This window comes from Onychomys torridus, chromosome 2 (assembly GCF_903995425.1).
Source record: "Onychomys torridus chromosome 2, mOncTor1.1, whole genome shotgun sequence".
NCBI lineage: Eukaryota > Metazoa > Chordata > Mammalia > Rodentia > Cricetidae > Onychomys > Onychomys torridus.
The window spans coordinates 92165668-92179886 of record NC_050444.1 but is presented as its reverse complement, the minus strand read 5'-3'; the positions used below and the strand labels follow the sequence as shown (position 1 = coordinate 92179886).

The window sequence follows — 14219 nt, the reverse complement described above, 5'->3', positions numbered from 1 at the left end:
GGGTAGAACATTTGGCATTGGATAACCTAAAGAAATATAGATAATAATAACAAAGCTACTCTTGAAACAAGAGTTGTTAAGTACAAAGCTATGACATAATAGAAGCTGGAAATGACAACTGAGATGACATATGGATCACTCTTTATGCTTTTATCAAACTATAATGGGTAACATTACATTTTAGAGCACTAAAGGAGTTCTTAAAATTAAATATGGGTCAATGATCACTAAAAACATCAAGTGACACATATTGAAATAAATCATGCCAAATGGCCAGCATATTATAAGCTGCTATGGAACTGTAACTGCTTCTTTAAATAAAAAGAGAATTAAACTCTCATAGTAAAAATATTTCACCACATAATACAGCAAATTTTGACACAATCAATTCATCATTGTAAAAATCAGATGAAACTCAGTCTGCTCTAGACAGAAAGCTCATTAGTCTACCTAAATTATACCACTGCCAGCATGTTATTATTCTTTTGGATAAAAACAGTGTATTTAATAAAAATATTTCACATCAATTTTTGTTTGCTATATCTAAAATAAAGAAATGTTAAAAAGTGATCCTTGTGGAAGTCTCTTCTCCATGCTTAACCTGTTGCAATCTGGGGATCTATCCCAAGCCATACAAATGTATCCTACAGGTAGTGCAGGTAATTCATTCCTGTTCCACTGAGGGCTGCCATCTAAGAATCTGTAAGAAGTCAGAGCATACACACAAGAGGTACTTCTCCTCAAATGACAACATTCCACTTCCATCCTGAGACCTGTGCTGAGCCCCATGCCCACACCCCACAGGCAGCACTCTCTGTTTCCTTTACCCACCACCCTGAATGTAATTAACACCTGTGTGTAAGACCTGCACTGCTCTTCAAAGGCAGCACTCTCCGCCATCTCACCTACAAATGCCAATGCTACAACCATTTGAGCACCTGAGGTGCACCTCTGTTGCATTCCAAGTTACCCCTCCCCTTTTCCTTCTCTCTAGGACTCTTAACACTGTAGCTGAAGACACATGTTGAACACATGAAAACCCGAAAGGTAATCTTCAATTTCAGAGGAACTGCAGTGAGAAACTGCTGGTTCGGCAGAGGGCCTATTTATGAGATCAGAAGCTGCAGCTTGTCCTAGGTGGGCAAGGATCATCTCTGATATCACAACCACACATTAGACCTTCAAGTCCACAAAACTGAGCCTGAAACATTACTTAGGAGATCACAAATGTGCCAAGCCAAATTAACAGCAAACAGATCCAAACAACCACTCAATAAAGGAGGGCCAGATATCCACACCAAGAGACACTACCAAGGACCTAAATCCAAGGTGCTTATGTCTCATAACAAAAAACACAAACAACACTAAAAAACAGATGTGTCTCCTCTAAAAATTAGTACTCTCACAGTAGTGGGCTTTAAGGAAACCAACTTAGATGATACCACTCAAAGTTATCAAGTATTAATACATTCAAGGAAATTAAAGGAAACACAAATGAATGCCAGAATGAAGATTACTGTCTGAAATAGAAAGAAATTGTTGAATGAAATAAATAACAATTCAATACATGACAATAGAATACAATGAGAGATAGAAAATCTAAAAAAGAAAAAAAAAACTGAAATAGAACCTGAAATAAAACGATTCAGTAATTCTAATAAAAAGCTGACAGGAAATAACACCAGTAGAAGGGATTAAATGGAAGACAGACAGTTGAGATATGAAGACATGGTAGAGGGTTCACTCAGTGAAATAAAAATGATTAAAAGAAAGGAGGAGGAAAAGGAAGAGATATGCAGGATCTCTAGGACATCATAAAAGACCAAATCTGTAGATTATAGGTATATAGGAAGAAATCCAGATAAAAGACACATAAATTATTTCCAACAAAATCATAGAGCAAAATTTCCCACAGCCAGAAGAGATGGCCATCCAGGTTCAAGAGGTGTCATGATGGTGGGAAGCAAGGCAGCATGAAGGCAGGATGATGATGGGAGAGGTAGCTGAGAGTTCTACATCTTGAGCTGTAGGCAACAGGAAGTGAACTGTGTCCCATACTGGGCATAAAAGACCTCAAAGCCTGTCCTCTTAGTGACATACATCCTTCAACAAGGCCACACCTACTCCAACAAGGCAATACCTAAGAGTGCCACTCCCTATGTCAAGCATTGAGACACATGGGTTTAATGAGGGCTATGCCTATTCAAGCTACCACAGTAGTATTATAATATACAAATTTGGCAGGTTACAATAGGATCTAATCTCTGTAGTATATCATTTTGATTAAAGTCTCAGTTTTTATACAGCCACCAATAAAAATAAAAAAATAAAAATTTTCCTACCATTACATGTATTTAAAAGCCCTACAAAGTCTTTTGACAAATATGTTTTAAAGAGTTTTGTCATGAAATTTTACGTTGAACTAAGTAACATGGAATTACATCACATCAAAATAATAACATCTGTACCATCTCCTTATTTATATATTTTTATTGGTTTTTGAGACAATATGTATGTGACTGATCTTGACCTCGAACATATTAAGTGGCTGTGACTGGTCTTGAATCCAGCCTCTATCTGCCTCATCATATCAATAGGATTATACCAGTGTCATCCTACCTGGTATATAGTGCTTCTTATCCCTCTACTATTAAGATATTCACTCACTACTGTCAATTTTTCTATTTTATAAGAACGTCTAGTGTTATTAAAAGGTAACTGAGAATGTAAATACACACCCCTACTGATGTTAATGTAGAGCCCATGAGTAGCCCTGTATATGAGTTATTGTCGAGGGTATACATGAGAGTTAATGGAGAATGTGAGTAATCCCTACATGAGTTATTATAGAGCACATAAGTGGCCCTATATAGATAATGCAGAGCTATGTTGATACATGGATACTCTTACACACTGCATTAACTCATATACAGGGTTATTCATGTGCTCTACATAAACTCAGTAACATGAGTTTTAAAGTATGAAAGATACTTTATAAAATAAATAATATTTTAAGTTTCTTTAAATTCATTAGGAGGCCCCGTTAAATATAATAAAAATTCTTCATAAAGAAAGCAAAGATAACCATTAACTTGTTATGAGATCCGTGAAGTAGAAGTGCAGCAGTCTGCACTGCTCTTTTCACTACAGCTGATAACACACACTAGTTTACAAGAGAATAGGTGTCTTCCTTTAAGAAATGGAAAACTCAAGCCGGGCAGTGGTGGTGCACACCTTTAATCCCAGCACTTGGGAGGCAGAGTGAGGTGGATCTTTGTGAGTTCGAGGACAGCCTGGGATACTGAGTGAGTTCCAGGAAAGGCACAAAGCTACACAGAGAAACCCTGTCTTGAAAAAACAAAAAAACAAACACACAAACACACACACACACACACAAAAGGAAAATCCAATTGTATTTTTCTCTTGACTTAATTCTTCAGATGGAATACCACTTTACATTTAGAATTAAAGTATCTTTCAAACACTATAAACTTTGGCGTTCAGGCTCACTATTATTTGTTTTTAGGTACAAACTTTAAAATATATAGAGGCTTCTGAGCAGAATAGTATGGTCTCAGCCAGACACCAAAAGGCTTGTAGTCGGAATCCTTCTCTGGTCCCAAATTCCTCTGGTCCACCTGGCCCCTGCCTGGCCCATCAGTCCTGCAGCCACATAAAATAATTACTCAGAGGTTTATATTAATTTTAACTGCTTGGCCGTTAGCTCGGGCTTATTACTGACTAGCTCTTACACTTAAATTAACCCATAATTATCATTTATGTTTAGCCACGTGGCTTGGTAACTTTTCTGAGTTCTGCCTTCTCATCTTGCTTCCTGTATGTCTGGCTGGACTCCTGACTCGACCTTTCTCTTCCTAGAATTCTCCTTGTCAGCTTGCCCTGCCTATACTTCCTGCCCGGCTGCTGGTCAATCAACATTTTATTTATCAACCAATCAGAGCAACACATATTCACAGCATACGAAACGACATCCCACAGCAAAAGCTTGTATCTCTGCCATCATTTCAGTGTACATTCCTTTTAAAATTAATGCTCTTCACCCAAAGAACTTTTGTGCCTGGCTTGGTTTATTTGTCAAATAAGGAACCTGATGTCTTTGAATGCACAGGGGTAACTTCAGCTATTCTAAAATTCATTACGTCTATTTGGTTGCAGAAATCGGAATGTCATGCACTTTTGAAATCCCAAAGCCCAGTATAGAAACAGACCTCCAAATAGGTCATACCTCCTAATCCTTCTCAAACAGTTCAACCAACCAGGGACCAAATATTTAAACATATGAGATTATGGGGAAAATTCTTATTCAAACCACCAGTTATGTACCTAACAAATAAAAGAAACCAGATAAATGGTGTTTTGCTTTTCCCTACATATGTTTGGTAGTTTTCTTTTTTAATAGCCTTCTTTCTTAAGTTTATAGTCAAATGCACACATTTCTTATTAATGTGCTTCTTGACTGTACTGCTATTTTCCTTCCCTGGAACAAGTTAACAAAGCATGATTAATTCTCTTTAAAGACAAGCCCCTTATTGCTCCTCATCATTTTAAAACATTTTTTTTCTATTGTGAAAATAAAAACAAGTCGTTCTACTTTAATAAGCATTTTTTTTATCTCTACATAATTATTTTGTGTTGTCATCTTTGTTCAATTTTGTTCCTTTTCTAGTGGTGATTAGAAGAGAAAAGAACACAGAAAGGAAGAAGAGGAAATGAATCTGAAAGATTCAAAAATTACACCACACTCCAGCACAACCCTATACCCAAGTACCAAAGATATTAACCACACTCTTTGAGCAACTGCTTTCCTTGAATGCTCTCATGTCGCCAGCAGCCTCTTCATTCTCCTTATGTCAGATTTAAATGTTTTATCATTTGACCAGATTGATCAGAAGAGTCTGCTGTGCCAGGAGAAAGAGTTGTTTAAGATAAGAATTGACACAATGATCATCGTTCCCATGTGGGAAAAGTCATTAAGAAATTATTGGGTTTATTCTATATGAGTAGGTAAGAAAACATAATAGTTAATCCAAAATTTGCACTGAAAATAAAGAGATGGTTATGGTGGTATATACCTATAATCCTACCATTCAGGAAGCTAAGGCAGGAGGCTTTAGGGTTCAAAACCTACATGGGCCATTGAGAGAAATCCAAGCTGGAAAGTGGGTCAATGTTTTTGGACATGAGTACTCTTAAGTCCATTCAGGTAACTTTTGCCATTCCTTAACAGAAAGACTCATGTCAACAAACTGCTTGTATGTAGTAACCTAAATATAGTATGTTTTAACATGGAAAGCAACTACTATAATAAGTTATGTAATGAATAAATAAAAGTTAAATATTGAGGTACACAGCTATATTCCCAGCAACAAAAAAGCTAAAGCATGTGGTGGTATTGTGTTCCCCGAAATAAATTTATCTGGGGTCATAGAACAGAGCCAGAAATGGGTGGCTAGAAAATGGGTCAGAGCAAGCTATAGCAGAAGCTAGGCGGTGGTGGTACACGTCTTTAATCCCAGAACTTAGGAGGCAGAGCTAGCTGGATCTCTGAGTTCAAGGCCATTTTAGAAACAGCTAAGCATGGTGACCCAGCCTTTAATCCCAAAAATCCAACCTTTAATTCCAGGGAGTGATAGCAGAAAGCAGAAAGGTATATAAGGTGTGAGGACCAGGAACTAAGTTAAGCATTTGGCTGGTTTAGTGTTCAGGCTTTAGAGCAGCACAGTTCAGCTGAGAGCCATTGTGGGATGAGGACTCAGAAGTTTCCAGCCTGAGGAAACAGGATCACATAAGGAACTAGCAAGGTGAGATACCTGTGGCTTGTTCTGCTTCTCTGATCTTCCAGCATTCACACTAATACCTGGCCTCAGATTTGAACTTATTAATAAGACCTTTTAAGATTCATGCTACATCAGTAGGATTTCAAGCTCAAGGATAGCCTAAGCTACAAAGTGAAATCCTTTTTCAACAAGTGAAGCATTAGGCAGGCACAGTGGTACATTCTTGTAACCAGTGCACTTGAGCAAGAGGCAAGAGAATTGATGTGTCAAGCCAGTATCAGCTACATAGAGTATTCGAGGTCATCTAGTAGTCCTCCATAGCAAACCCTGAAAACACTCCCCAGCCACTCACACACATGCACCCTAGAAAATATTGCCAAAAAAATTTTTAAATGTAAGCTTTGGAAAGAAACCCACCACAAACAATGTGTTTGCATGGACAGTTTAGTTTAAAAGGTTAACAAATTACTAAAATGTTATAAACTAGAAACAGAAATAGAATGCTCTAAAATAAATCTAGTGTCACCATTGTGTCTATTTAATGATACAATCAATAGATGATACACCTGTGACATCACCAAGCAAAGTGGACAGGAGTGACTACTTTGGGATGAAAATTAAAAAAAGCTTCTTTCCCATTTGTTGTCTCCTCTTATGAAAACTACCCATTTTCTTGTATGGGAAAACTTACTCAGGTAAGGAATTTTCTTATATCCTATTTTTTTTTTTAATTTTTTTTTTTTTTTAAATGGTTTTTCAAGATAGGGTTTCTCTGTAGCTTTGAAGGCTGTCCTGGAACTCTCTTTGTAGACCAGGCTGGCCTTGAACTCACAGAGATCCACCTGCCTCTGCCTCCCGAGTGCTGGGATTACAGGTGTGCGCCACCACCGCCCGGCATATCCTATCTTATATATGCCAGAAGATGCTAACCAAGACCAGTGGCAAGTGCCCATATTGATTGAGGGACTCAGTACCCGATATCCTTATTCAGAAAGAATTGTCATCAGCAACTTTACTGAGCTGTGGACCCCAGACACATCCTATCTTATATCCTTCACAAAGCTTTCTATACAAATAATTATACAAAGGTGTTTTCAAAAGCCCCAGGTAGAACATTTTAATTAAACGTTCCTTCCTCTCCTACCATCCATTAACTGATTATAATATTTAGGGAGGTCTGGGGCCTTACAAACCCATTTCTGCCTTCAAAATCATTACAGCTGCTGAAAACTCAAGAACTTAAAGACCATCTCATACCTGAAATACTACTGCAGTTATATTTTTCCCTGGTTGATAAGTAGTGCTGTGTCTGGAATCCACAGTTGAGTAAAGCTACTGATGACAATGCTGTCTGAATAAGGACATCAAATATTAAGCTCCCAAAGCAATACAGGAACTAGCCACTGGTCTTGATTAGCATCTTCTGGCATTATAAGGCTAAGCAGCAAGGAGGATGCTTCAACCCCGTTCCAGCTTGATTTCTCTGTGTCCTGTCACTAGGACATGTTGTCTTTAATAATACGATTTTACCATCTAGTTATGGTTGGCAACAAAGAGCAATGAGTGGCAATTGTCTGTGTTTTTTCTGGAGGGCTTGGGAACCCAAGTATCCAAGAATCCCATACTGATTAAATGAGTGGGGTGAATGGCACATGACTCCTTCATAAACTTTATCTCCTCCAGGATGAAAATAAGAAAAATGGTGCCTTACTCTAGTGGAGTATGCAGAGGTATATGTGAATTAAAAGAGAAACCCTCTAAGACTCAAACTACTTGTCATTATCTAATCACATTCTCCTAGTTACAATTATTTTAAGCCAGAAAAAAGTAACAAGTTGTTGCCTTTTATTCATTCAATCACATTTTAATCGTGTACAATCATACATACCATAGCATTTAAACTTTAGTAAAATGTTCTTAGCATTTATAGGCTATTAACTTCTACAAGCATATATAACTAACTGAAGATACTAAATCAAATTGTAAATAATAATTATAGCATATGTGCTATAAAACTTTCTTACATTATCAAGAAATAAAAAAATTAGAGTTGTAAAATTTATTTAGGCCTATCTTTTAAAACAGATTAAGGATAACTGCTCTCTAGTCTGTAATTTAGGCCTGTCAAACCAAGATATTTCTTCCTAAGAATGTCCAAAGGAAAAAAATCTTCTCATTATGTCTCAAATGGGGGTGATTCTGCATAAGAGAATATTGGCAGCATCCACCTGATCCAGGATGCTGGAACACTGTAATGCACATGATGATCTCCTCAACAAACAATTATCTGCTGTAAAATATCCAAAGAGCTAAGAATGAGAAATCCTAATATAAAACAAAAGATGCTAAAAGTTAAGAACTGTAGTTTAGCTGCAATACTCGGGAAAGCAGGCCCTGCACCTTACCCTGGCAACAAAATAGAGCCAGCCAGCCCTGTTGTCAGAGGTATGGATAATCCAGCCCAAATGTTGGGTGGGGGAAGGCTGTCCCCATTACTTATCTGACATGTGGTGGCATGGGCACAGGACAGGTGCAACCCCCCACCACTTCCCAACCATCCACACCTTGACAGGTAGAAGAGTTGGTCCTGGGGTCATGGGAGCAGGATGGCTATCTTTGCCCCTTACCAGCTTTAGTACTCAGGACAATAACTCTGTACCTTGCATGGGCAACACAGTGGAGCTGGCCCTGATGGTGTGGGAGAGCCAACCCTGTGGGTAGGCATGAAAGCAGAACTGGCACCACCCCTCATTCAATGCTGCAAGGGGTGAATTATACAGGGCAGTGCTGGAAAGCTCACCCTGGTGGTGAGGGCAGGGGAGAACTGTGGGGTGATCAACCCTGCAGCTACCCAGGACCAGAACCAGGGTTATGACTTGGCCTGCCCCAACGTCCAAACCATTTATGATCAGCTGGAGCATGTGGAGGGACCCAAAGGTGCAGGAGCTCCACAACACAGGGGAACAACAGATATCCAAGAAGACTCCCAGTGAGGGCCTAGCATCAATAGTGTACAAGAAACCAGAGACCCCAAACCAGAACAACGACTCTTTGCAATGAGCACTTGCAAGTAAAGATATATGGACAAAGGGATTTATTGCATGATTCACTGTGTCACACTTTAGCTTCCATGATGAGACTTTTAATTTTTTCCCCATCTTTGTTGTCTCTTACATTTTCTTTTATTTGTGGGGGAGGGTTTGCAGGGATGAAGGAACAGGAAAATAAATGGGATCAAGATATATTATGTGAAAGACACACAGAATAAAAAGAAAGTTAAAAAAATGTGGTTTATTTAAAAAGCATACACTATTTGGCAAAAGAGGTGATAATTGGTGAAATAAACTGACATCTAAACATTTCCCATCTATGTGAACAGGAAGACAGATGGGTGGGGACTGCTCTTAAGTAATGAGCCATCTCAGGAGCCCTACTTTTTGTATCTTGATCATACTACTCATTAGCTAACAGCAGATTACATATTTCCTCTTAAAGAAAAAACAGTTGGTAATATTATAATGTGAAACAGTGTTCACTTACCCTTTCTATGAACAAGGGACAGTAGAGTAAATTCCTAGGAAAGGGTCTCTTTGCGGGAAGAAAGTTGTAAGAAACAAGCAACTTGTCTCGGTGACAATGCTTGAAGTGTTCCATAGTGGAAAAATTATTAATGACAGAGACTGAAGAGATTCTAAGGAACTCCACCAGCACATTAAGCTTGTGTGTTTAGCAAATATACAAAACAGAGGCCTAAACTAATTCTGTGTGACACAGAAATGAAAAAAAAAAAAAGCAAACCAGTGAGAACACTTTTATAAAAGTTTCTGATAGATCAGAAGGTAACAGGTCAGAGTTTGACATTGACATGTTAAGCATCTAGTCTCTACAGGTGAGTAACAAAAGCCTGTAATTAAAAACGGATTCTGCATTTATTTGTAAAGCTCTTCTTAGCAAAGAGATGAGGGAAGAATTTGAGGATAAATATATTCAGGAGAGAGGAAAATATAGGTAGAATAAAATGATGCTATTGGAAACATAATTAACAGACAAATTCAGAATTTGAAATGCATATTAATATATGAAGTAAAAAAAAATCTTTACCACTCACCAATTTTAACCTCTGTAAAGGTATTCTGCCTACATCTATTTGTGTCCTTTCTGGGACATTAGTGAATCGAACTTCTGGGACTGCAACAGCACATATGACATGGGCCCACCTACAGGAAAGGAGACATTAAAAATAAACAAGTTCCCTAAACTTACAGACTTCCATCTGGTGGTGACAATCTGGCACACAAAAGAAATGAAGCCAAAAACTTAATCCCACTGCAAGTAAGTTATGGATTTTTAAACCTCTTTAATGACAACTGGGTATATTTAGCACATCTGCCTAACACTCTGACATCAATAACTAGTAAAGGGGGCTAGAGAGATGGCTCAGTAGTTCTTGCAATGAACCTTGGCAGATCCCAGCACCTAGAAGGCAGCTCACAACTGCCTGAAACTCCAGTACCAGAGGATCTAATGTTCTCTTCTGCCTTTCATAAGCTGCATACACGCTAAGATACAGACACACACACACACACAAAACGAACTAGGTAAAGGCAAAGTCCTATAACACGATCATATACATTCAAAAAAATTTAAGAATACGGAAATGTAGATTTTTGTTACCATGTGATACTACATGTGTAATATATTTAGGCTAATACATGACAAAAGAATAGTTCAATTAACAATAAATCATGTTTTGATATAAAAATGATATATACCACATGTTCTGAGGCAAATTAGTTCAAATATAAATATTTTCTATACACACTAAAACTGGTTTAGTCTTTAAATATTTTTCCTCATTTCAATGTAACTATAACCAAAGGAATCAATCACTGAAGAGAAATGAAATTTAGCTTGTTTCCTGATCTCCTACTTAAAACATTAGAGTATCCTTTCACATTCTAAATTTGCATAAAGTTGTTATTAATATTATTCAGTATCTCTTAAGCATTATACCTCAAAGAAAATATTAGGACTTAGGAGGTTCAGGAATCATGAAGATTTGTATTATCAAATATATCAACCTATGTTTAAGCCTAAGCTTCTTCTTTTTTTTTTTTTTTTTTACTTTCCAAGAGAAGTCCTGCCTGTCCTGGAGTATACTATGTAGATCAGGCTTGCCTCAAGCTCACAAAGAGATACACCTGCTTCTACTCCCAAGTACAGGAATTAAAGGACTGCACCATTAGACCTGGCTTAGTCGAAGCTTATTTACTTCACTTAAACAATAAATGTCATAATTCATCCTAAGATCATAGGAAGAAAGGACAACCATTAACCCTACCAGAGCATTCTTCGACACTTAAATAAAATTAACATTCTAGAATAAATACTATCAAGAAGATAATTTCTCATGATATATGTTTTTATGCTAAGCCTGTCTACAACATCTAAAATTTAGTGAAAACTGTCGGATAATGCCAGTCTTACTAGATAAGCTTATGAAAGACGATCCAAAAATCAAGCAAAAGTATTGGCTCTTAGACAACACTTTACCAATGCATGCATAATAAATGCTTTTATTCTTCTTTCCAAGCAACCAGACTCACGTGCATACATACAAAATTAAGTTAATGTCATCAAAACATTATGCATCAGGAGTTCCAATTCCAGTACTATGGGCTAGGCAGGACTAGTTGGCCCACTGAAGCTAAGTTCTACCAACTTGCTAAAAAAGAAAGAGGAAGTGAGAGCACAAGAATAGCTCAGTTAACTATGAATGGAGTACTGCTGAAGTAGAGGGTGAGAAGAGGAGAGGAGAAAAAGGAGAGAGATGAGAAGGAAGACAAACAAAGGAGAAACCTGTTTATAAAATAAGGACTGTCATTACATAAAAAGCACAGAATAGAGAGGCAAGTCCTATACTACATCCAGTTAGCTTTAGTCTCTGAGGAAGAATTTTAACCCCTAGGTCCAGAGAGCAATATCTGTGAAGAAAATCACAGGCAGGGAGAGGGGCAAAGCAAACTACCACGCAGAACTTAAAGAGAAGAAAAAGAAATGATGAAACTCAACACAGTCAAGGTATTACTCACTTATTGTTTTTAGTCTGCTTAAGAGCACCTCCTCTCAAATTGCAGAGACAGCATTCCTAAAGAGAAAATTAACACAATTATAAGACCCATATAACAAATGACACTGACATTCATCCAAACAACTCTAAAAATTCTTATATGCCCTTTTCCGTTTATCTTGAAACTAAAAGTTTTAAGATAAAATAATAGTACTTCAAGTTCCAGAAGGGAAAGAGAAAACCTGAAACTGCTTGGGTGTATTGGTCCCTTTGAAGGAACTACCATTTTACTCTCAACTGCTGCAATATGGGGAAGTTGTGAAAAAGAACTTTGCAGATGTCAAATTAATTTCAATTGTTACACTAACTGGATAAAGAAATCATTGGGGGCATTAATGGAACACTGCTTTGTATCTATGTGGGTGCACTTTGACTGGCACTATCACATGGGTAGAGAACATTTTAAAAAGATAAAAAGCTGAGTTCAAAAATTTCCATTTCTGTGGTTTCTGGTCAGTTTCAAGGATCTTGACTTTCTGACATGATGGACTGTATTAGTCTGTGAGCTAAAATCAACCCTTCTTTCCATATGTTACTTCTTGTCAGTATTTTGTCACCGCAATGAGAAAAGTAACTAAGACAGAAAACTGGTACTCAGAAGTGGACTAGTACCAGGATACATCAGACTCTGTGTCTCTAGACCTTTGGAACTAATCTTCAGAAAACTATGGAGGAGCTTGGATTTATGAGCTAAAGAAGCCTTAGAATGTTGTATTTTACTACAGAAATATTTGCTCATAAATGGTCATTGCTGGTCTATTCATAATTGCCAGAAACTGGAAACAGTCTAGATTTCCATCACAATAGGAATGGATAAGAAAAAGATAGTCCGTTTACATAGTGGAATATTACTCAGCTGTTAAGAAAAATGAAATTATAAATTCACAGGTAAATAGAGCTAGAAAAGTCATCTTGAATGAGGTAACAAATATTGTGTCCTTTCTCATATGTGGATATTAACTGTTAAGCTTTAGATATGTGTGCTACAATCCAAATAACCACATAAGTTAGGTACTGTAAGGGCCCAGAGAATCTCCCATGGAAGGGGAAACAGAGACATAAATGAGAAACTAGACTAGGAGGATTAAATGTGGAGAGGGATGGGATTGGAGGGTAAAGGAGAATAAGGGGAGGAACAAGTAACACAAAAGGCCTTTTAAAAATTATAGGAAAACCTACTATTGTGGAAGCTTCCTAAGATATATTCATATATGAAAGGAATTTAAATGGAGTCACCATTAGGGCAACCTATATTCCAACTAGATATCATATGCCATGAAGTAAAACTTCCAGTGTTAGGAATGTGTTACATTTTGTTGAGTCATTGGCCAAAGGGGCCCCATGGAACCCATCCCCACCACCAAATATCACAGACTATTTATTGCCAAAGGTATTGCTTATTCTCCACAAAATGATGATCAGGACCTATAGCTGAAAACAATACCTATCATTCAACAGAGAAATGTCTAGCTCATGCCTACATAGCAGTTTCATCTCTAATGAATATTGTTCATGGTACTAGAAGGTAGCTTTAAGTGTTACAAACCACACAGTGACCTGTCTGCCTGATATACTGGTAAAATAGTGGCACAAATATTATGGTAATAACCCATCACAGTTTGATTGGATTTAAGGTCCATTCCATGAGATGGAATGGGTAACTAACACTTCTGAAGTGGCCAAGAATCAAAGACTAGATAGGTTGCAGTACTTTATGTTAAGGCTTTCACTGTATATTCGAAGATATTAATACCAACACAGGACCACAGCACAGTTCTGTGTATTCAATGTCTGATTAGACTGGTATAGCAGAAGCATAAAAGGAAATGTTAAGATTCTTATAGGAATGATATTCTGACTGAATTTAAAGACCGTGCCACAAGATAGAACTCATATCTGGCACCATGAACTGGGTTTAAATAGACAAACAAACAAACAAAACATGGACAACTTAGTCACAAGCTTTAAGGGTAACTAATCTAGTATTATTTTTCTGCTGAATGGACATGGTAATCCTCCCAGTTCTTATCTTTACACCTATAGATTGGTATATCTCTCCACAAACATCAGAGAAACTTTGTTTTTTCAGTAGGAGGTTAATAGAGACAACTGGTCAATGTGACAATAAAAGAAGAGACTGAATGACGCAACCTTAAAGACACAAAAGGAGTAGACACATGCAGTAAAACAGTAGTTGCCAGACATTGCAGCATAGATGTACACTTCTGAATTCACAAAAGCTGGAACTATATGCAAAAGACCTGCACAAGGTCAAGCCAGACCAATTCTCA

General features: G+C 37.4%; 1 protein-coding gene across 2 annotated transcripts in view; it reads right to left on the bottom strand.

Moving 5' to 3' along the window:
• Positions 1-14219, bottom strand: part of Kdm4c (lysine demethylase 4C) — a 236043-nt gene that overhangs the window by 69966 nt on the left and 151858 nt on the right. For both annotated transcript variants that reach the window (XM_036178197.1, XM_036178196.1), the window contains 2 exons: positions 11891-11946; positions 9907-10015 (listed from right to left, as the gene is read on the bottom strand). In XM_036178197.1, the coding sequence (XP_036034090.1) occupies positions 9907-10015; positions 11891-11946 (165 nt within the window). The remainder of the gene's footprint in view (positions 1-9906; positions 10016-11890; positions 11947-14219) is intronic.